General features: G+C 40.4%; 2 protein-coding genes across 2 annotated transcripts in view; one reads left to right on the top strand and one right to left on the bottom strand.

Moving 5' to 3' along the window:
• The window catches only part of LOC131683259 (uncharacterized), a 116590-nt gene that overhangs the window by 1626 nt on the left and 89818 nt on the right, over positions 1-25146 (bottom strand). The window lies entirely within an intron of this gene.
• Positions 1860-2114, top strand: LOC131680423 (hemiasterlin resistant protein 1-like). The gene has a single exon (XM_058961139.1). The coding sequence runs from the start codon at positions 1860-1862 to the stop codon at positions 2112-2114; it is 255 nt and encodes an 84-aa protein (XP_058817122.1).

Raw genomic sequence — 25146 nt, forward strand, 5'->3', positions numbered from 1 at the left:
TGCTTGCCACGCTGACCGGGTCAAATCTTTGCTCCTTTTTACTCCGGTTTGCTACCAGAAGGAGAAAAAAGAGAAGAAGAGAGTACAGAAACGATTTTCTCCGGAGTACTTCCAGTTTCTCCTGGTATTGGAACAGACCTACAGATTTATTTTTGTCTGATCCAGATTTCAGGGAATGTATAGATTTATCCAGACAATTTGAAAAATAAATAAGTTTCAAGAATGCATCCTTGATTCATAAATCACTTTTGGAGAAAGCTGGAAACACAACATGCTGAAAGTCAATCATTTTTACTCGAATCTTCATCAGCTACAACCCGGTGAAACCATTCGGAATTTGATTCGGAATCCTGAATGAAGTCAGTATGGATTCCAAATCAAATGCAACAACCGATTCTGAGTCGCAATCGGTTGTTTCATTTGATTTGGAATCCATAATGACTCCATTAAGAAATCCGAACCGGTTCCGGAATGAGTTTAACTGGGAAGTTCCAGCCGTCCAAGCTTCTGGAAACTCAGATTCAAATTGAATAGCGTCAAACCGGTCTATGCTGAACATCAAGCCGATATATTTGCTAACACACATATATGTTTCATTAATAAAATGCAATAAATAAACCCCTCGGCGAGGACTGCACCTTTTCCTAAAGATTTCGGTCATCCAGACAATAGACCTTTCTCGTCTGACCTAACACCTGTTTTTCTTATTTTTAATCGAAAGATTACACATTTATAAGAACATTTCCGTAAAAATGAGGTTTTTAGGAGCTATCATGATTTTTTAATGATTTAAAATTTGAAATATGCAAGAATGTTGAATATTTTTTTCACCTCAGCAAGAATGGTGGGACTTAAAATGTGCGTTTGGGCAGCACTGCTTTGAATATTTTCACTTAAGTTCTTGGCAACGCGGTGAATGAAGTGGTGAATCGCAGTACAAAATTCATTAGCAATGTAAACAAACTAAAATGAACCTCTCGCTGTATGAACATTGGATGAAAATGTTTAACCTCACTTTTTTGACAGTTCGCAGAGCTTGTTTACATAGACTTGAAATTTTTTGTTTTCGACCACAGTATGAGAAACTTGATTTGGTTCGCTTTTAAATGCGAATATCTTGTATTAACAAGCTCGCTAGGCTTTCATTTTTATTTGACGTCATCAGGCAATGTTACTATGTTTTAATTGCCGCAAGGTTCTACTGTATCGATTTTGTTGGCTATTTTCGGCAAATTTGAGACTAAGAGAAACGAAAGCAATGAAATTGAAAGACGGATAGGTATTCTAGAGCGAATCAGTTATAAACTTAGAACGGAAAACTAGAACTAGGCAGGCTCATATGGGCATGATCGAAAGGAAATGTGAAGAATTTTTTGCCTTCTGCATAGTAGGAGTTGGGCGTTGGGTGGAACGCCCAACTCCTACTATGCAGAAGGCAAAAAATTCTTCACATTTCCTTTCGATCATGCCCATATGAGCCTGCCTAGTTCTAGTTTTCCGTTCTAAGTTTATAACTGATTCGCTCTAGAATACCTATCCGTCTTTCAATTTCATTGCTTTCGTTTCTCTTAGTCTCAAATTTGCCGAAAATAGCCAACAAAATCGATACACGTCATCAGGCAATGTTCCGTTAAATTTGGCATTTGGATTTTTCTTGTCCACGATGCGTTGAAGAAAGCGATTTTATTTGTTGCGATCAATTTAACTTTTGTTTTTTTTTTGCTGAATTACAGCGTTAGCCACGAAACATTTTGATGATCTCTGGTAATTGCGTTGCAAATGTCCTTGAAATTATATACATCGCTTCATAGGTCCGCACCAATTGCAGCCGCTCCACCTCGCCGGAATCGAGTTAGCCGATGGTCCAGCCTGCGTCACACTCGGCTGTCGCTGCACCAATGGTAGCTTCCCATCAGGCATTTGGATTAATTGCTCAAATCGCAGCTACTGCGGGTAGTGTAGCGATCGGCTCCGTCGGTAATACCGTTGGACATACCCTCATCGGAATGTTCAGCGGTTCCGATTCACAAGAGGCAGCCTCGCTAGGACAGGCTGCCCCGGTATCGGGCAAGGCAAACACTCCGGCAGGACCATGCTCGTGGGAGATCAAGTAGTTATTATCTTGTACCCAAGGCTAGGCCGAGTGTGATTCGTAACAATTACCAAATTTAGAAGTCCATATACATAGTGTACACGTAATACTTTTTTTGAATAAAAATAATATAAATGTTGGCAAAATCCTGCAGCACTAGAATCAAAGATAGAGTTTTAACACAAACTCACTGTGCTTCGGTGTTTTTTTGCAAACAAACTATCAGGTCTATGTTTTTATTTAGTAAATGTTTTAATAAATATTAGTTCATTAGGAGTATGACTTATTTATATTTTGATGGCGCGGTGAAGGGGTGGTTAAAGTGCGAGCCGTATCTTGAAAATCGATCGCTTGAAAGTAGTATAAATGATTATAAAATGCGACAACATAAACTCATAACCTTTCTAATGGTTATTTAGCCATAGGTAACGAGAAAATAGATATGTTTTATTCATATACAACAAAAATTACTCAGCAATAATTTAATTTATTAATTGTTTCGCGTGATTTTGTCTCCAGTGATTGGCCAAAATTGGTCGCTCTTAGAATCTGGTGCTCTAAGCATAACTGTCCCATGTTAATAGCGAATCCCATAACAAATGGGACAGTATAGCGACCATACAGTTGTAACAGCGAATTTAGCATTGACATCAATATAACCAGGTTGGTTGCAAGCAGAAAGAACAATACTAGCTGGGCTGCTAGCTGTTTGTGCTACTAATAACACTTGCAGTCTGTCAAATTAACATGATTCTATGATCTAGCTTCAATGACGATGGAATATAGCCGAATCCAAAGCCTAACCCATCAGCGCATTTTATCATGTAATGGATATTATCAACTCTGAAAGAAATACATTTTATTGTTGTCTGTTTTTTGAGGTTAGAAATTAGAACTTTTATACTATTGTGAGAATGGTCCTCAGCAACTATCCTTCCAAATCAAAGACTCGTGCTAGCAATGGCTTCGTTCAGAGGCTGCTGCTGTACATTTGTTTTTTTTAGCTGGCCCATTACGATTCCCCGGACCGAACCACTTTTCCGCCGCCACAGGTGGGAAACGAACGATTCACATTTGATTTCCGTAGTCACAAATTACCGAACCACTGGCAGGTAGCATAATCTTCGGACTTAGTTGTGAATTGGAACAGTCAAGCCTGACTTCCCGAGCTACATATCCAGTATTGTCGTCCCATACGACTAGTGAACCTAAATGTGTCCCACACACATAGCACACCATCCTGGCAATGGCAACTAGATGCGCCCATCTCGGCCTGCCACAGGTGTATGAAAATACATGTGATAGGACGGTAAGGTGGAGATAGGTGAACGGTAAGTTGTTATGATATGCTTATTCCGCTTCATGAATTCATATGCTTCGAAAATAAGTTAGATTTTTTGAGAACCCGTTTTTCGGAGAGTGCGATATTTGTGGCAAAGAATTCATAACTAGTGCTGAACTCACTCGCCACATGCACATGCATACTGGCGAGCGTCCGTATAAGTGTGATATCTGTGGCAAAGGCTACGTGGAAAGCAGCAGTTTGAAACGTCACCAGCGTGTTCACATCGATATGAATCTTGCGGATCAAATATTTAGTTGCGACATCTGTGGTAGAAACTTTCTTGAATCTAAAGAACTTACGCAGCACAAACTTATCCACAGCAAAGATCGAGAATTCAGATGTGAAGTCTGTGGTGGCGCGTTTAAAAAATATTCTCACATGACTCGGCACATGCAAATCCATACAAACGAACGCGCGTACAAATGTTACCTCTGCGGGCAGGAGTTTCTTCGAAGAGCACATTTGACCCAGCATAATCGCAGGCATGTTGGCGAACGACCCCATGGCTGTGAATAGTGTGGAAAAAGATTCGTTGAACATAGTCATTTGATGGGACACAAGAAGCTACGAAAGGTCAAGGAATGGTAGCAGGCGAAAAAATTAAGGATTCTACCGTGACCGAAAGCATCCACGCGGTCACTGGAGGCGGTAATGGGAAAATAGAAGAGGAAAAGCAAGTTCTAACATAAATTATCTGATTGAAAGCAATGTAAATAGAAGTCTTGTTTATTATCAAAATGTATTTAGTAACTTTCTATATTTAATTGCGGCGCCATTAAATGGCCCTGTTATCAAAAATCGACACTATAAAATTATCCAGTTTCTTACCAACGGCCTGCTGAACACTCTCGTAACCATTGTCTTGTAGGAGCTGTTCTAGTTCAAGCCCCACACACATAGCACACCATCCTGGCGACCAGATGCGCCCATCTCGGCCTGCCACTGGTCTATGAAAATACATGTGATAGGACCGCAATGGCCTTTTAGGGTGAACTGCAATAGGTGGCTATCGAGTCGGAACACTTTAACAGTGTGGCCCTGGCTGCAAGTCATGACTGTACCGCCCGCCACATCCAAACATGTCACCGGTAACCCTGCTGGTGAAACTCCAGAATACATCGAAGCTCCTCCTCGGATGCGTTATGTTGAGCTGGCAACGTTGTGGACGGATTGCTGAAATAAACTAATGCTTCCTGCCGAACCGGTGCGTACGTGGGCTAAAAAAGAATAAGAATTAAGGCACTTGATGACATACTTATTGCAGACTGAAAATTAAATGACTTAGAATATACAGTATTTTAAAATAACAAGTAAAATCTGTCTGTTCTGCGCCCTAGGTGAGCTTAAAAAATTGCTTCAAACATAGAACTTACTTCACCCATATGCAGACGTAAAACCCCAATCGATCTGACAACCTTGCGTGTACGTTTCCAGTCTCAGAGAATCGATTCGTCCACTCAACAGTGCGAATATCACTTTGTCACCGGCAAGCTTTATGTTAGTTACCTCATTGTTGTGGGTGTTTTCGGCTTCATATCTCGACAAACATATGATTACGGCCTAAAAGCCAACTGTCAAAATCTACTTTGAATGGAAATTCTAGACAAACCGTTACTAGTCGAACACAGTTCACAACAGTTTATGAAAGATAAAACTTTTCTCTTTCATTTACTACCAACATCTGTGATTGGCGTGTAACGGTTTGTCCGGAATTTCCATTCAAAGCGGATTTTGACAGTTGGCTTTTAGGCCGTAATCATATGTTTGTCGAGATATATACCCTGCAATGAAACGTCCGTCAATACTTGTAATAAAAAACAAGCGACTCCATACAATTTACCTTAAAGTTACCAGTCGTTCCCTCCCAGAACTCCAACCGCCAATCTGCACACCCAATCTCTATGAAATTATCAAAAAAGTCCAGACACTAGATCGGCGATGTCTGGTAACATTTCTCCCGCGCTGAACCTCCTCCTCCAGGTGGCTGAGAACATTCGCCAGCGCTCATCTGCTGCCGGGGTGGGATGAAGCCGTATGATTGTAATTACTCTTCACCGCTGCTACATTATAACCTTTGGTTGAATTATTACACAAAAACCGGATTCGCAGATCCGCACAAATACCTTTTGGGCATACACGATTATCATTTGTAAAATGTTTCTCATACTGAACGGTAAAATGAAAATATTTTCCTGCATCTCATTCTGATGATTGTGCCTGGTGAAGTTAAACTGTAATTTTTTCTTCAGTTTGAATGCAAAACTGGTCGGCGAACTCTCTGGAAACGGGAGACAGCTGATGTTTTTGGATTCCTTGGCAGGATGAAATACATAAAGCAGCCCTTACACGTTCAATATTTTTGTCAATACTAGAGAGTATTGACAAAAGTATTGTACGTGTAATGGAAATTTTTTTATTGACGATGTGGATTTCAAACGGGACTGAAATATTGTAACAATATCGTCAATACTGGAATTGACAAAAATATTGAACGTGTAAGGGCCGCTTAACAGATAGGTAGAGAAAACAGGAAAAAAACAAAAAAGATGTCATCGATGTTTGAAGAGCACTTTTCACTTTAGAGCAGCGTTGTCAGATGGTTTTGTACACGCAGAAAAAAATTTAGTAAAAATAAACAAATTTTGGTTTTAAATAACAATTTTTCCGTTTTTTAGTTTGGTTGCAGACATTTGCAGATTTTTTAGTTTGGTCGCAGATATTTACAGATTTTTGAATTTAAAGGCTTTTAATTACACTAGCTTTCCTGACATTTTTGTTCTTCCCAGACTTTTAAAATTATTATTGCAGTCATTTGCAACAAGTACCTGGCATCTCTGACCCACTGAGACGTCCAAAAAATTGTTTCAAAATCGTTCAACACGGGTCCAACGATAGACGTTTGTTGAACGGTTATTTGGACGTTGTCCAAATTCGTCCAACGAACGTCCTTCATTGGACAATTTTGAAACCAACCGTTTTTAGAGGGGATCCATAATGACTCCATTCAGAAATACGAACCGGTTCCGGAATGAGTTTAACTGGGATTCAGAAATCCCAACCGGTTCTGGAATGAGTCTTACTGGGTACTTTTGATAAATACAATTTGTTGAGCCGGAAATAAACTGGAATTCTGGCTGGTTCCAGTTCGCATTCCGGCTCCAATGACACAACCGATTCTATCTAGAATCGGTTGTGTCCCTGGAGCCGGAATACGAACTGGAACCAGCCTGAATTCCAGTTCATTTCCGGCTGAGCTTAACTGGGTATTACCAAAGAGAACAGACATCCATGATCGAACAAAAATATTTAAAAAACGTGTGTAAACATTTGAATTAATATACGATAAACACTAGCGCCGCCACACCAACCTATCCCAACTATCCGTCAAATCTATTCCGGAACCGGTTCGATATTTTGAATTGAATCAGTATGGAATCTTGCTCAAAGAAAACAACCGATTCCGACTCTATCGGTTGATGCATTTGAGCTGGAATTCCTGCTGGAAGTCCGAACCGGTTCCGGACTAGTTTGACTAGGTAGAGGAATAACCGCTGTCAATTCTGTCAAACTCAGTCATAAAAAACATGACGACAGTAGCCCACCTGATTTGGATATCCCAACTACCTTCGAAACCGTTAGAGATTTTACACAAGTTGAATGTTGAAGATGGACGTCTGTTCTCTGTGATTAGGGCCTAAGTCGCAATATCATCACAGAGAACAGACATCCATGATCGAACAAAAATATTTAAAAAACGTGTGTAAACATTTGAATTAATATACGATAAACACTAGCGCCGCCACACTAACCTATCCCAACTATCCGTGAAATCCATTCCGGAACCGGTTCGAAATCCTTAATGGATTCAGTAGGGAATCTTGCTCAAAGAAAACAACCGATTCCGTCTCAATCGGTTGATGCATATGAGCTGGAATTCATGCTGGAAGTCCGAACCGATTCCGGACTAGTTTGACTGGGTAGAGGAATAACCGCTGTCAATTCTGTCAAACTCAGCCAAAAAAAAACATGACGACAGTAGCGCATCTGGTTGGGATATCCCAACTACTTTCGAAACCGTTAGAGATTTTACACAAGTTGAATGCTGAAGATGGACGTCTGTTCTCTGTGATATATCACCATATATCTCGTGATGACGCCTAAATAGGGCTACCAACTGTCCTTATTTTGAAGGACAAGTCCTTAATTCCGACAATTTTGGGAAGCGTCCTTTTTTACTTCAAATGTTCTTCATTTTAGTTTCAAACCTAGACATCACAGAGAACAGACGTCCATCTTCAGTATTCAACTTGTTTAAAATCTCTAACGGTTTCGAAGGTAGTTGGCATATCCAAACCAGGTGCGCTACTGTCGTCATGTTTTTGTGACTGAGTTCAACTACCCAGTCAAACTAGTCCGGAACCGGTTCGGACCTCCAGTATGAATCCCAGCTCAAATGCATGAACCGATAGAGTCAGAATCGGTTGTTTTCTTTGAGCAAGATTCCATACTGAATCCATCCAGGATTTCGAACTGGTTCCGGAATGGATTTGACGGATAGTTGGGATAGGTTGGTTTGGCTGCGCTGGTGTTTATCGTATATTAATTCAAATGTTTACACACATTTTTAAAATATTTTTGTTCGATCATGGATGTCTGTTCTCTGTGTAGACAAATTCAAAATATTTTTGAAATCAAGCTAATTTCGAGAAGATGAAGCTTTATTATTTCCTTCTAGCGCTTTTTGTCAATAAAGTTTAAGTAACATGCATGCATACCCCAAAAGCTCTTTTATTAAAAAACATTATTTATTCATTAACATCTATTGGCCAAATTAAAGAGTTGTGACAGCTGTGTGTTTGAAATATATACGTGTTTCAGTGGCAAAAGTTACGACTCGATACGTGCAGTCTTAAAAAAAAAGGTGCTAGATCGAAGACGAGAAAAGAAAATTATTCTTGCACATTCAATTCGAAAGCAGATACATGCCTGTCAACCTCAGCGTCATGACTCGTCTTTCCAGTTGTCTATTACTTCCGCTTGATAATTCCCCAATACTTCAATTAGATGGGATTTAGATGGATCAATATCCGTGTAAGCAGAATTCAGTTTAATTCACTGTATGCAGAGTCCACTTCACGGATGTAATGTTCGCTTGTTAAATTTAGCAAGAAATTCATTGGATCTTTGTGAGCCTCAATGGACGGTAGTATACATTTCTACAGGCCCTTTTCTTACACAGCTTCGTGTCCATCTTTTTTTTGAAGATGCAAAGCTTTGTTTTAAGCCGACAGTTGCAAATTTTTTGCCAGATTATCGTCTCCTTTCTGTTTTTGTATTCCATCTAGCACAACTTTTTAATGATCTTCTATTTTTCAAACAAATCGCTTTTAAGATTTCCCTAACCCAATCACTAGAGGAGCTTTAACATTTGATTCGTGTCCTCAATTTGTCCCTAGCCGATTTGGTCTATGCGTAAATTTCGAAAGTCATGGCAGAGAACTCCCCAGAAACAATCCCAGCAGGGTTCTCCGGACTTGCTGCCTTGCCACATTGCAAAATTATTCAGTTAATTCCGTTGAATTATTTATCAAAACCAGCTATGCCGAAGAAAATCTGAAAAGGATCCTAAATTATATTTAGAAATGTAACACAACAGTCAGAACTTAGCGATCCAACATTAATAGTTTACAATCTGTGAAACATGTAAGCTGACCAGGGTCTACACATCGGGAGATATCCCGTTCAGATCATTATTAAATTCGGGTTTTCAGTAACTATGCTGCCCACTGAGACGTCCAAAAAATTGTTTCAAAATCGTTCAACACGGGTCCAACGATGGACGTTCGTTGAACGGTTATTTGGACGTTGTCCAAATTGGTCCAACGAACGCCCTTCATTGGACGATTTTGAAACCAACCGTTCTTAGAGGGTGGTTTTGTAAACATAACATCACAGAGAACAGACGTCCATCTTCAGCATTCAACTTGTGTAAAATCTCTAGCGGTTTCGAAGGTAGTTGGGATATCCAAACCAGATGCGCTACTGTTGTCATGTTTTTTGTGGCTGAGTTTGACAGAATTGACAGCGGTTATTCCTCTACCCAGTCAAACTAGTCCGGAACCGGTTCGGACTTCCAGCATGAATTCCAGCTCATATGCATCAACCGATAGAGACGGAATCGGTTGTTTTCTTTGAGCAAGATTCCCTACTGAATCCATTCAGGATTTCGAACCGGTTCCGGAATGGATTTGATGGATAGTTGGGATAGGTTGGTGTGGCGGCGCTAGTGTTTATCGTATATTAATTCAAATGTTTACACACGTTTTTTAAATATTTTTGTTCGATCATGGATGTCTGTTCTCTGTGATAACATGGTTGCTATAGAGCAACTGAAAATCTATAAACAATGAAGTGTTGCTAAAAAATATTTTTTGTATGAATCAAGGGGTCACTCAATCTACTGATAACTGGCGGTAAAAGCAACGACACGACTAGACACTTGCACTCTGAAACCACAGAGAACAGACATCCATGATCGAACAAAAATATTTGAAAAACGTGTGTAAACATTTGAATTATTATACGATAAACACTAGCGCCGCCACATCAACCTATCCCAACTATCCGTCAAATCCATTCCGGAACCGAAATCCTGAATGGATTCAGTATGGAATCTTGCTCAAAGAAAACAACCGATTCCGTCTCAATCGGTTGATGCATTTGAGCTGGAATTTATGCTGGAAGTCCGAACCGGTTCCGGACTAGTTTGACTGGGTAGAGGAATAACCACTGTCAATTCTGTCGAACTCAGCCACAAAAAACATGACGACAGTAGCGCACCTGGTTTGGATATCCCAACTACCTTCGAAACCGTTAGAGATTTTACACAAGCTGAATGCTGGAGATGGACGTCTGTTCTCTGTGCTGAAACTGTATCGCAAATCGGACTGGGACTACCCCTCAGTGACTCAGGTAACTCGTACTGTCAAATATGATATTTTGTTGGACAATGTATGAAACCTGCAACACTGAATAATCTGTTGTTATTTTTTCCAAATAACCTTCCGTAGCAACAAAAGAGATTATAACTACTAGAGGTCGCATGTCGCTATTAACACTGAAAATTTATCATCTCGCTCTTACATATGTTAGGCCCATTAGTTTGACACATATTGCCCCGGCTACACACATGTCAAAGTAATGGGATACAATATGCTAGAGCGAGACCCCATGTTTCAGTCCGTGAATACATGGAGACAGTAGAGCTTTGCTCCCTCTAGTAGTTATAATCTCTTTTGTAGCAACCCTGGTTACGTAGGGAAAAACGATTTGAAAACAAAACAAACCGTTAGTTTTTCGAAAGGAGTGAAAGAACCAGAACCACCTATACAGAAAACCAGTCGAAAAATAGGATTGTCGGAATGGAACCATGGTAAAAACCAAAATATGAGTTATTGTATTTGTAGCTGAAATGTACAATCCGCTTTCTTTTGCAGATTATCGTAGAAACACAGAGAACAGACATCCATGATCGAACAAAAATATTTAAAAAACGTGTGTAAACATTTGAATTAATATACGATAAACACTACCCACTGAGACGTCCAAAAAATTGTTTCAAAATTGTTCAACACGGGTCCAACGATGGACATTTGTTGAACGGTTATTTGGACGTTGTCCAAATTGGTCCAACGAACGTCCTTTATTGAACGATTTTGAAACCAACCGTTCTTAGAGGGTAGCGCCACCACACCAACCTATCCCACACTGAAATAAATCCAAACGTTAAATTTATTTGCTTCAAACCCTAGGGGCAGATCACTTATGATGCATTTTTAAAAATCAGCGAAAATAAATTAATTTATTTCCATCAAAATAGAAATCCATAATGTATTTTGCGTTGAGTGCAATGTTTTTGCGTTGCGTGCAATGTTGTTGCAAACCCTACAGAAAAACTAGCCCTACATTTAACAAAACGTCGAATAAAGTGGATCAGCGTAGGACGTTTGTTAAACAAACTTTTTCTGCGGGGCAGTGCAAAGCTGATGCAAAAATGGAAATTAAATGCATTTTTTTCAATTTGATGGAAATTTGTTATACATTCTTAGAGTGATCTGCCCCTAGTTGAAACCGCTTAAAATTCATATGAAGAAGAAATGCTATTGTTATCACGCGCAAACATACTTTCTATGTGTCAACTGTATAAACTATGTATGCACACACATAAGTTATATGTGCATATTATTATAGAATGGGGTTTTATGTGCCTAATAGTTATGAAATGTGAATGTAAGATTAATATTTCCTGTAAATACACACATTAGGTTTATGTGCCAGCAAATAGTGTCTATATGCCTCCGTTAATTGCAAAAATCTATGTGTAAAATCAATAGGCATAACGTTTACTTTTTTTTTGAGTGCAACTATCCGTCAAATTCATTCTGGAACCGGTGCGATATTTTGTATGGAATCAGTATGGAATCTTGCTCAAAGAAAACAACCGATTCCGACTCTATCGGTTGATGCATTTGAGCTGGAATTCCTGCTGGAAGTCCGAAGGGGTTCCGGACTAGTTTGACTGGGTAGAGGAATAACCGCTGTCAATTCTGTCGAACTCAGCCACAAAAAACATGACGACAGTAGCGCACCTGGTTTGGATATCCCAACTACCTTCGAAACCGTTAGAGATTTTACACAAGTTGAATGCTGAAGATGGACGTCTATTCTCTGTGGTAGAAATATCCAGATATGAGCGATCATTTCAATTCAATCATTGGACATGTAAAACTGTTTGATGCAGTTGATATCTACATCTATCGTACCGCGACAGTGGGAACCAATCGACAGTTCAATCGGAAATGATGTTGTCGGCAGACGTACTTTCTGGTGAGTATTAGATGACCAAAATAAATCTCCCATCTAACGATAGATTTCTGGTACTATTTACTCTGCTTTTGTTTTATCTGGATCACATTCTTAACCCAACTCTAACAGAATCGGATTTGATGACGGAGCGGAATTTTATGAAACCGTAATGGGTGAATTTTTTTATGTAATCGAAATCACTTCATTTTGGTTTTGCAGGACCCTATAATTGATTTCCCGTTAGACTAGGATCATGATAGAGTCCATCAAGTCTGTTTTATACCGAACGAGTGAAGTCCCTATTATTTCTGGTTGTACTAGAGAAACGAAACGCAGAGTATGCAAAGCGTGGATACAACGATTACGATTCCGAAATCACCATGTTCACGTGCAGTTTTTTTGGTAGCGTCTGATCACGAGTGAGTATCAGTGCGTGATTTTTTTAAACGAATCATTCCTAAATTGCCAGAAATGATCAAAATGTGTTCCTCAGAATCAACAATAAAGTACTCGTAGGTTGCTTTATGCCTATTCCACAGAGAACAGACGTCCATCTTCAGCATTCAACTTGTGTAAAATCTCTAACGGTTTCGAAGATAGTTGGGATATCCAAACCAGGTGCGCTACTGTCGTCATGTTTTTTGTGGCTGAGTTTGACAGAATTAACAGCGGTTACTCCTCTACCCAGTCAAACTAGTCCGGAACCGGTTCGGACTTCCAGCATGAATTCCAGCTCATATGCATCAACCGATAGAGACGGAATCGGTTGTTTTCTTTGAGCAAGATTCCCTACTGAATCCATTCAGGATTTCGAACCGGTTCCGGAGTGGATTTGACGGATAGTTGGGATAGGTAGGTGTGGCGGCGCTAGTGTTTATCGTATATTAAACCCAGTTAAACTCATTCTGGAACCGGTTCGGATTTCTGAATGGAGTCATTATGGATTCCAAATGAAATGCAACAACCGATTTCGACTCAGAATCGGTTGTTGCATTTGATTTGGAATCCATGACTCCATTCAGGATTCCGAATCAAATTCCGAATGGTTTGACCAGGAAAGACGCTGAATCCCTCTGGATAAAGACTCGCCATCTCTATCTTATTCTTATTATTTATCTGTGTCATTTCAATCGAGCGAGAGACCTGTCAAAAGCAGTCAATCCGAAGAAAATCGCTTTGAATCCTTCTGGAACGAGAGCCATTGACAGGTCTCGTGCTCGATTGGAATGACACTGACAGGTAAATCACAGAGAACAAAAATATTTGAAAAACGTGTGTAGACATTTGAATTATTATATGATAAACACTAGCGCCGCCACACCAACCTATCCCAACTATCCGTCAAATCCATTCCGGAACCGGTTCGAAATCCTGAATGGATTCAGTATGGAATCTTGCTCAAATAAAACAACCGATTCCGTCTCAATCGGTTGATGCATTTGAGGTGGAATTTATGCTGGAAGTCCGAACCGGTTCCGGACTAGTTTGACTGGGTAGAGGAATAACCACCCTCTAAGAACGGTTGGTTTCAAAATCGTCCAATGAAGGACGTTCGTTGGACCAATTTGGACAACGTCCAAAAAACCGTTCAACGAACGTCCATCATTGGACCCGTGTTGAACGATTTTGAAACAATTTTTTGGACGTCTCAGTGGGCACCCTCTAAGAACGGTTGGTTTCAAAATCGTCCAATGAAGGACGTTCGTTGGACCAATTTGGACAACGTCCAAATAACCGTTCAACGAACGTCCATCATTGGACCCGTGTTGAACGATTTTGAAACAATTTTTTGGACGTATCAGTGGGCACTGTCAATTCTGTCGAACTCAGCCACAAAAAATTAAAGGGTTGTGTACAGGACACGACCACGGTGACATTAAAAATGTAGCTTTTTTCAAGAGCGTGCAAATGAATTTTATCTATCACACATATCGACTCACGTTCTTGTTCACTCGCCTGTTTTCATATGTTACAATTTGCTATATACCCTCCCCATTAAAACATAATTTATTGAAGGTCTTTTAACGGTAATATATTAATTAATCAAGTATCTCACTAGGTGATTGGCATTATTTGGCTGATCTATCTAGTAAAAATAGGCTGGTCTGTCCAGAAAATATATTCAAAAGAAAAGTTCCATATTGAGAGCTGTGATGAGGAAGCCCACGCCCGCCAACGGAAATATACAGATTTTCCATGAAATATGAAATTTCATTTTCCATTTAAATTTCCAATAATCTACTAATGAACTTTAGTAAACAATCTTAAGATTAAGTATTTCTTGATCGATTATAGGTTGAACAAATTTTTTTTTTATCTTAAATACGTTTATTTAGGCCCAACTGCTTTAGCTTAACGAGGCCGATAATTCATTTTTTTTTAATTACATGTCACATGTTAGTGGGGGAAAGGAAAGCCGTATTTAGGGGCGGCTTGCTCCCCTCTTATGTAAGTAAAGGAAAAAGGTAGGAAGTGGGATACATATTGTGTAATTGACATCGTCGTTTGCTGATTGATCATTGTGGCGGATATGCACACTTTGTTGTAGTGTTGTAGTTTCCAGCCTGTAATCGCAGGGGCGAGGGGAGGGTCGATATTTCGGATAATTATTGGCACTCTGATACTGTAATGATGTTCTCTATATCATCTGCATGTGAGGTATGTCATGATGTTCTGGGTAGACGGTTATCAAGAAGGGTATGCACCGAAGACTCGTGAAGCAATGCCATATTGTAGATACAGGGATAGGTTGGTGAGATTCTACTGTGAATGAGAGAGGGGAAAATGTATTAAACTTGGACATCAATGGTTTTCAAAAAGATATAGATGAGAAAAATATAGGGGTGGTCACGGCTTGCCAGGACGTCCCGGACTGGCACATAGGGTGATCTACCTCGGGCCCGAAGGGAATCTATTAGTTGGGACCTGGCAACACAGTACTCTGCGCACAGCCAAACAACATGCTCGATGTCGTGGTAGCCGTTCTCACAAACACAATGATTACTTTCAGCAAGCCCTATACGACGGAGATGCGCGTCAAACGAGTAATGGTTGGACATGATCCTTGACATCGTACGAATAAAGTCCCGGTTCACATCCAACCCCTTAAACCAAGCATTCGTTGATACCTTCGGGATAATGGAATGTAGCCACCGTCCCAGATGGCCATTGCTCCATGAGGTTTGCCAACTATCGAGCGTCCTCTGACGAGAGATACTGAAAAATTCGTTGAAGCAAATTGGTCTTTCGTAAGTGTCGCCTTCTAATGCGCCCACCTTGGCTAAAGAGTCCGCCTTCTCATTGCCCGCAATAGAACAATGTGACGGGACCCAAACCAAGGTAATCTGGTAAGATTTTTCAGATAAAGCACTCAGATATTCCCGTATTTTTCCCAGGAAATACGGTGAGTGCTTTCCAGGCTTCACCGCACGGATGGCCTCAATGGAGCTGAGACTATCCGAAACGATGAAGTAATGGTCTGAGGGCAGGGTGTCAATGATCCCGAGAGTATACTGAATGGCAGCTAATTCTGCGACGTAAATTGAAGCAGGATCATTGAGTTTGAATGAGGCAGCAAGATTTTCGTTGAAGATACCGAAGCCTGTGGACCCGTTGAGAATTGATCCGTCAGTGTAGAACATTTTGGCGCAGTCGACTTGATGTTATTTGTTATAGAAAATATTTGGGACCACTTGTGGGCGAATATGATCCGGAATTCCACAAATCTCTTCCTTCATGGATGTATCGAAAAATACAGTGTGATCAGAAGTATCTAAGAGATGAGCACGGTTGACGTTATACGTAGATGAATTGATGTTCTGTGCCATGTAATCGAAGTACAAGGACATGAATCGGGTCTGAGAATTAAGCTCGACAAGCCTTTCGCAATTTGCAATCACCAATGGGTTCAGAATATCGCATCGAATGAGTAATCGATATGAGAGGTCCCAAAATCGATTTTTCAGAGGAAGAACGCCCGCCAGCACTTCGAGACTCATCGTATGGGTCGAGTGCATGCAACCCAAGGCAATACGCAAGCAACGATACTGGATTCGCTCCAGTTTGATGAAATGTATGTTCGCAGCGGAGCGAAAGCAGAAACATCCGTACTCCAACACTGATAATATCGTTGTTTGGTACAGCCTGATTAGGTCTCCTGGATGGGCACCCCACCATGTTCCAGTTATTGTACGGAAAAAGTTGATCCTTTGTTGGCACTTCTGTTTCAGATACCTAATGTGACATCCCCAGGTACCTTTAGAGTCGAACCATACCCCGAGATATTTGAATGTTGAAGCCTGAGCAATAGTTTGATCCATTAATTGAAGCTGTAGTTGCGCTGGTTCACGCTTTGTAGAAAATACGACTAGCTCAGTTTTCTCCGTGGAGAACTCGATACCCAGCTGGAGAGCCCAAGCAGACAAATTGTCCAAGGTATCTTGCAGTGGTCCTTGCAAGTCGACGGCTTTAGGACCTGTAATAGAGACCACACCGTCATCTGCAAGCTGCCTTAGCGTGCAGGAATTGACAAGACATTCGTCAATGTCATTCACGTAAAAATTGTAGAGGAGAGGGCTTAGACATGAGCCCTGGGGAAGGCCCATGTAGCTAAATCGTGATGTCGATAAATCGCCATGCGAGAAATGCATTTGTTTTTCAGACAACAGGTTTAGCAAAAAGTTATTTAAAATTGGCGAAAGACCATGCTGGTGCAACTTCTCATAAAGAATGTTGATCGAAACTGAATCGAAAGCCCCCTTAATATCCAAGAATACTGATGCCATCTGCTCTTTGTTAGCATATGCCATTTGAATTTCTGTTGAGAGCAACGCAAGGCAATCGTTCGTCCCTTTGCCTTTGCGGAAACCAAATTGTGTATCTGACAGTAAGCCATTTGTTTCGACCCAATTATCGAGGCGAAACAAGATCATTTTTTCGAATAACTTCCGGATACAGGACAGCATTGCAATCGGACGATACGAATTGTGGTCGGAGGCTGGTTTTCCTGGTTTTTGGATGGCGATGACCCTCGCCTGTCTCCAGTCATGTGGGACAATGTTACCCTCAAGAAACCTATTAAATAAATTCAACAAGCGTCTTTTGGCAGAGTCTGGCGGATTCTTCAACAAGTTGAATTTAATTCTATCTGGCCCCGGGGCTTTATTGTTACATGATAAGAGAGCAAGTGAGAACTCCACCATCGTAAACGGTGTTTCGTTCGCGGTATTGTAAGGCGACGCGGCGCGGTAGATTTTCTGTGCCGGGGCGGAATCCGGACAAACTTTCTTGGCGAAATCGAATATCCAACGGTTTGAATATTCCACGCTCTCGTTAGTACTGTTTCGGTTTCGCATACGTCGGGCCGTGCCCCAAAGAGTGCTCATCGATGTTTCTCTTGTTAACCCGTCGACAAACCGGCGCCAGTAACTGCGTTTCTTAGCTTTCATTAAATTTTTCATTCGCTTTTCTAATATCGCGTACACTCGATAAGCAACTAACCCGTCGTTCCGGAAGGTTTTATACGCGGCAGCTTTCTCCGCGTACACGTTTGAGCACTCTTTGTCCCACCACGGGTTGGGAGAACATTTTTGGGTGTTCACGTCGGGTACTCGTTTCGTCTGAGTTTGAATCGCGCTATCGAGAATCGAGTTGGACAAAAACTTATATTCTTCCTCCGGGGGAAGTACCTGTGTTGAATCGATAGTTTTGGATATCGCAGCAGCGTAGCTCTTCCAATCAATGTTTCGTGTGAGGTCATAGGGAACATTGATTGGTGCCGATGGTCTTGAACCAGTGGTGATTGCAATTACAATTGGTAAGTGGTCACTACCGTGGGGATCAGATATTACCTTCCACTTGCAATCTAACCGTAGTGATGTCGAGCATAAATATATGTCCAGTGCACTTGCTTGCGCAGGTGGTCTAGGGATCCGTGTCATTTCCCCTGTGTTCAGAATTGTCATATTGAAGTTGTCACAAAGGTCTTGAATTGTCGAAGATCGATTATCGTCGTATAGACAGCCCCACCCCGTACCGTGAGAGTTAAAGTCTCCAAGAAGCAGGAGGGGCGAGGGAAGGTGTTCAATCACGTTGGAGAATCTTCGATATCCCATCATGGCCCTAGGAGGAATGTAAATAGAAGCAATGCAAAGATCTTTGCCTTTGATTGTTGATTGACAAGCGACAACTTCAATGCCTGGCGTCGAAGGGAGGTTGATTCGATTGAAGGAGTAGCACTTTTTGATCCCTAAAAGTACCCCCCCATATGAGTCTTCTCGATCCAAGCGGATAATGTTAAAATCGTGGAAGTTGAGGTTTATATTAGAAGTTAGCCATGTTTCACATAGGGAAAATGCATCACAATGATTGTAATTTAGCAAGTGTTTTAATGAATCGATTTTGGGGATAATACTTCTGCAGTTCCACTGTAAAACAGTGATCAGATCCCTGATTCCGTCTAATAAGTTAGCCATCGAAGGATACGATCGCTGTAAGGAGGGGCCATTGTTCAGTCAACTGTTTTAAAAATGTTCTTACTGTTGGTAGAATAGCAACCAGCAAGCTTTTCATAGGATCGGTAATGTTGAAAGCTGTGAATATCCAGTCCACAATGTCAGAAAATTTAAGGAATCCCGTTTTAGGGTGAGTTTCTGACTGTAAAATTGGAGCACTTGGGATTTTTGGTGCCCCGGGGAGTGCTGGGAACTCCTGGTTGTATCTCAATTTCCCAAAACCAGGAGGTATTATCTTCGGATTTGTACCAGCACTTCCAGTTGATGAATTATTTTTATTTTGTACCCTTGTTTGGGACAACCTAGGACCCTTACGAGGAAGTTCAGGTGAGTTTTGATTAGGTCTTTTCCTAGAGTTTCCAAGCGGAGCCAAAGAATGCCCCTCGCAAGGGTCGTTAGAGGCGTTATCGTCAGTTGGCAAGAGAGCGAATGGGTTTTCGGAGATAAGTGGAACAGCTTTTTTAAGCATTTCTGCGTAAGAGCGTCTGGAGCGATCTTTGGCGGATCGCTTCAGTTTATCCGCGCGAAGTTTGTACGTTGGGCATGCCAAAAGTGCATGCGGATTCTCCCCACAGTAAACACACTTCTCAGCGGGCCCACTGCAAGTATCATCCGCATGGCGTTCCCCACATTTACCGCACCGTTGCTTGTTGCTACAGTAGGTGGCCGTGTGACCTAGCTGCTTGCAATTGGAACAATTCATGACCCGCGGTACAAACAGGCGTACAGGTAGACGAGCTCCTCCCACTTCAACGTAGCTCGGAAGTGCAGATCCGGCGAAGGTTATGCGAAACGAGTCTGATGGATAGTAATTACCATCTTCGATGGACTTTGAGTGCAATTGCTTGCACTCCAAAATCTTAACTGATTGAAGGTTAGGGTCCTTAAAGCGGCCAGCCCCATCATTCATCAGATCATCGACAGTTAGACCCGCATCACTTACCACACCGTCGATCTCCACATCACGAGAAGGGATGTAGACGCGATACTCCAGCGTAAAGAGGCTATTGCTAACGATATCATTGGCCTGTTTCAAGTCAGTAACGACTACGCGCAGTTTATCTGACTGAACCTTTTTAATCTCGGTTACGGCCGAGTAACGTTTTGTCAGCTCCCGTGCAACAGTTATGCTGTTTAACGGTTTATTTTTGGGCCGAAAGTATACCACCCAAGGACCAGCGGATCCATCCTGGTAAACCTTGACTCGGGGGGGCTGTGAGACATTGGGAGGAAGTGGATCGATCATAACATTATCTGTCTCAGTATCAGATATATGTTCTTCTTCCCCATAATATTCGTCTTCGGAGGGTGATCCTTCTGTTTGTTCCATTTTGTTGCGGGAGCAACACGCTCGACCGCACTGTTTAACTTAAATCAAAATAAAAAAACAAAAGCAATAAAAAGAAAAAAAAATCGATAAGAAAAGTAAAAAACAAAACACTTCACCAGTTGGTTCCTGACGAGCTGGTAGGTGAATTGATCCTTCGTTTGTTTTATCCGTCACCCGCGTGACCTTCACACAATAGAGCTGATATAGCTCGTCTAAACAAAGCCGTCTTTCAGGCAAGAAAACTGTTTAGCAACTTCACTGCACCGATATCGCAGGTAATAACTATCACTCGCGGGACTGTCCACTACTAATGCTTTACTGCAGCCTCTGCCACAGCAAGCACCTTCGTACCACCGAAAAAACTAAACCACACCGGAGAGAACAAAAAGCACTTGTTTCCCGGTACAAAGTTGGGTTACGAATGAGGTTGAACAAATGAAATTATTTGATAAATTACATTGTTATACAACGTTCGCACTACCAGTTAAAACGGGTTTTTATGCTATCTTGGTGACATTTTTCTTGTTACTAATTATTAAAACGTGTTATAACTCTGTAGTGTAAACATTGTATTATTAAACCAATTCTGCAGCGTTTTATGTTATATAGGTGTTTTATGTGGTAATAGGACTGACATAATTATATCTTCAGTACAGCGGTTTGTTTCATAATTTAAAACAGATTTATTTTAAAATTTAAATTAGTATACCCAACCGTTCTATTTGTTGTATACTTTAAAACGCAATTAGAACTGTGTTTTAAATACATAGGGTAGGACAGATATTCTGACTGGATAAACTGGGAATACAATTTTAAGTCCAGTAACGCTTAAACTGCTGCTGGGACGGTAAGTTCTGTTTTAAAATTTTCCGTTGTGTGCAGTACGAAACAAAAGTGTTTGAAATTAGAAAACAAAAAGTTCTGCTGGGAATGCAATTACACTCAGATTTTTCACGCAGGGGATACAGGCCGTGTAAATGAAAACCGCGTAAATTTAAAAAAGAAACGCGTTAATGAAAACCGCGTAAAAAACCTGTGTACTCTCCTATATAAATACTACGCTGCTGAACAGTGCAATAACTACAGAAGCACGTTGTCAGATGCCTTACTCATAAAAAACATATAACCGAAATATGAAACATGAAAGCCAATTGGCTCTTTACCCTACGCAGCTACAAAGCGCCGTAAACATGGATTAACAAGTTACAACGCACACGCATGCATAAAAACAAATATATTTTTTTCAAACGCAACACTCTTAAGCAGCACACACCGTATTGAATTAAATCCAAACCACCCCGCCCACCCACTTTGCAAATCATTCTGTGACACCATGCTGGCAGGGTTGCCACATTGAAATCTGTATTTTTTCGTGGAAAAATCTGGAAATCTGCATCGCGGGAGAAAAATTCTGAATCGAAAATCTGTATTCTAGTCTAGTCTACACAGCCAATACATGTAGGGATCCTGGAAAACTGCAGACATTCGCCTACAATTTTTCTTGTCAATATTAATGTTTGTGGTTCATATACTATGTGACACAAAGATTAAAGCGGCCAGGCCAACTGTGCAGCGTACAAAATGAAGATGATTCAAAAAAATACGGCAATCAAATTATTCATTTAATGAAGAATTTGATCAACGAATCATTTTGAACCTCGAAAAAGGAAGAAACGTGGACAACCGTACACAACCGTTTCAATTTGATAGGGGTTTGATAAATCGTTGGGAGTGACTTGGCTAAGAGGGTTAATGTCACTCCTTTGGTCCTAAGTTCCTGGGATGGGGCAGAGGTTATTAAACCTGCCCTGCTTATAGTGCCAAGGTTATAGCGCCTTTACTCGCTCTCTGGAATAATGATAAAGAAAATAGTCGAAATCGGTTGATTAGTAATATAAAAACGAAAAAGAAAAAAAATCCTCAAACAGCTCCAAGAAGGATTCTAACACTTCACGATGAATAGATAAAACCCTATACGGTTTCACTAATTTCAATGCTCATATAAAAGTCTGGCGCGTATGGTAACTACGTTCCAAATCGTCCCCCAAACACTATTCTACTAAAAACAATTACAAACTATAACCGATGCAAAACATTCATATGGCAATCATAATAACGAAAATGATTGGAATAATCTAATCAGATTATCAGTACAACAAGTAGAGCTTATAGCAATTACTTTAGGTAAAATTTGAAACGATCTCACCGATATCCAGTATGCAGAATACGTCTGTTTAACTGTTTTTAATATAACTTCTGTGGATGTCTGCTGCTGAATTTTCATGATTTCAACCCGTTTGGAGGCAATGTGCACTGCTTGACGTCACTTCGCAAGGATTTGAATTTTACCTTTCAATAATAATGCTCAGCCTCATATTTTAAGCCCTCTAAGGTGATCATAGTATGCGCACCCACGACTGGCTAGTTCTTTGTTGTGCCTCGAAGCCTGGTAGATGCCCTCCGATTTTAGTTAATGAATTCCAGTTCCTTCTTGATATGATCCACGTTTTTCATCTTGAGGTACGTATTCACTGCTTCCAACTTTTCGACAAACGCAATCAGCATCCTGGGTCTTAGTATGCTCGGTAATATGAGAATGTTGATATTGCGTCACTTGGAAACAGGGATTTTTCACCGACTTACGAGCCTTAAATGTTAATTTCACTGCTGGGTTCTTATAACAGTTTTTAAAGTACGAAATGGTAATGGATCGAAACGACAGTTCTCCTCAAACCGGGGAGTGTCTTTTCAGTCAAACCCTTTTAATTTTTGTCGTTCCGATTATGTTCTTTTCACTTTTAAGTTTTTCTTCACTATTGAAACTAATACCATGATGAATTCACTTACACTGGAGGAGAACTGGATTTGACAAGTTTGGAGAATATTTCGAGATATTTCAAAAGGCTGGATTGGACATTTTTCGAAAATAAATGATTTTGACTTGCGCAGCAAAATCGCCAGTCAACTGGACGTCAAAACTGTTCGCGGCCTCTCTGAATCGAAAATCTATATTCAAAAATTAACTTTAAGTTTCCCAAAAAACAATACTTTGACAGTAAAAAATTAATTGTGATAACCGATCACAAATAAAACAATCAGATTGATTTTATTTTTTATCTGTAGAACAAATGATTTCTAAATTTGGCGTTTTTGTTCCATGACTAGTTCACAGTTCGGGAAATCGGTCACAGGATTTGTGTCAGGATTTGATCAGGGAAAATTTTCCGTCGAGATCTCTCCAAACTGTCAAACTGCTTCTAAAAAGCACCAACAGTATCAAAATAGCACAGAATTTTAAAACTAATAAAAATACAATTTTCCTCGTCATAAACAATTTGTGTTGAATTGCTCCCGGCCGGATTTCTGTGTGAAGAGTTTTAAAATCTCCTGATGTTTCCTGTGGTTGGGTTTACACTTCATGAAAACTGTCATTTTTGTGTAGTCACGGTATTTGAAATCCCGAGCTCCATTTAAAATACACAGGAACCCAAATCCCATTACACGTTTTTCGAACTGTATACTAGCCTTTAGCGGTTACTTAAGGTCTGAACTGCATAGGATGCTTTTTAAGCGTTATATGAAATTCTGATAGCCTGGGTTCTACTAACCTACACTGCCGCTCTAAGCATAATTGTCCCATGTATATAGGGAATCCCATATAACATGGGACAAATATGCTTATAACGGCAGTACACCGAAAATCTGTAAAATCTGTATTTTAGCGAAAAATCTGTAATCTGTATATACAGAATCTTGGTTGTAAATTATCTTGAAAAATCTGTAAAATACAGAATAATCAGTATATGTGGTAACCCTGCATGCTGGTACCCGACAAATCCGCACACGGCCACCGCTGCCGAAAATGCATAGCGTCTACCGCTTATTGTAGTGCGCAGACGCTACAGCCATGATCTTACCCGTTCGACATAAGAACAAAAACTGATTCAAACGGGTACGCGTCACCTCTATTTATAAACTAACCGTATATGGTTTAGTCACTTAGGTGCGAGTGTGTGCAAATGCCAACGTTACCGAAAATCGATAGCGCTTATTGCATCGCCCGGAGACGACGTTGCTCGTGTGGGATAAGAGCAACAACTGATTTAAACGGACATGCGTTGCTTCTATTTATGACTTTTCGTGTTTCATTGAGCAACTAAGCTGCCCTCTTTTGACGGCTGTGTCTGAGAAATCTGCCTCACGAATGGTAATTTTCCCGTTTTTCGTGAACTTTTTAATTTTACCAATTTCCAAACGTCTACTTTTATTGGGGAGATATTAAATTATTACCAATATTTAAGTTAGGTGTTTCTGAATCGGTTGGTGTATGAATGATTAAAATCCATCTAGTAATATCGGATTTATAAGCGTGCAAACCTTACATAGTTTCGTTACATGGGAGATAGTTTAGATTTTAGAATGACACCTAGCCCCAGATAGTGGAGTAAGACATTTTTAATGTCAAAAACATGACGACAGTAGCGCACCTGGTTTGGATATCCCAACTACCTTCGAAACCGTTAGAGATTTTACACAAGCTGAATGCTGGAGATGGACGTCTGTTCTCTGTGGATAAATGGTAAACAAACGATTGACGTGTCGAGTCTTTATCCAGAGGGATTCAGCGTCGTTATAACAAATGTAAACAAACTAAGTTTATTATGCCAAATAAAAGCTAAGCATTGACTCTTTATCCACAGAGAACAGACATCCATGATCGAACAAAAATATTTAAAAAACGTGTGTAAACATTTCAATTAAAACATTTTGTATTAATTCAGAATAGTTGTTGATAACAATATTGGTTTCTTCTCACTGTCCTGACTACTGAGCGCTCTGTTGCACTAGCGATTGTTCGTCTGCCCTACTCACTACATATGATTGAGTGTGTATATAGCGATACGCTGTATGTATAATACTGTAATGGAAATTGCCTTGTTCATATAATTTCAACACTTCCCCTCAATTTTCATTCTTAACATTTCAATCATATTTGAAAACT

Source organism: Topomyia yanbarensis, chromosome 2 (assembly GCF_030247195.1).
Source record: "Topomyia yanbarensis strain Yona2022 chromosome 2, ASM3024719v1, whole genome shotgun sequence".
Taxonomy (NCBI): Eukaryota; Metazoa; Arthropoda; class Insecta; order Diptera; family Culicidae; genus Topomyia; species Topomyia yanbarensis.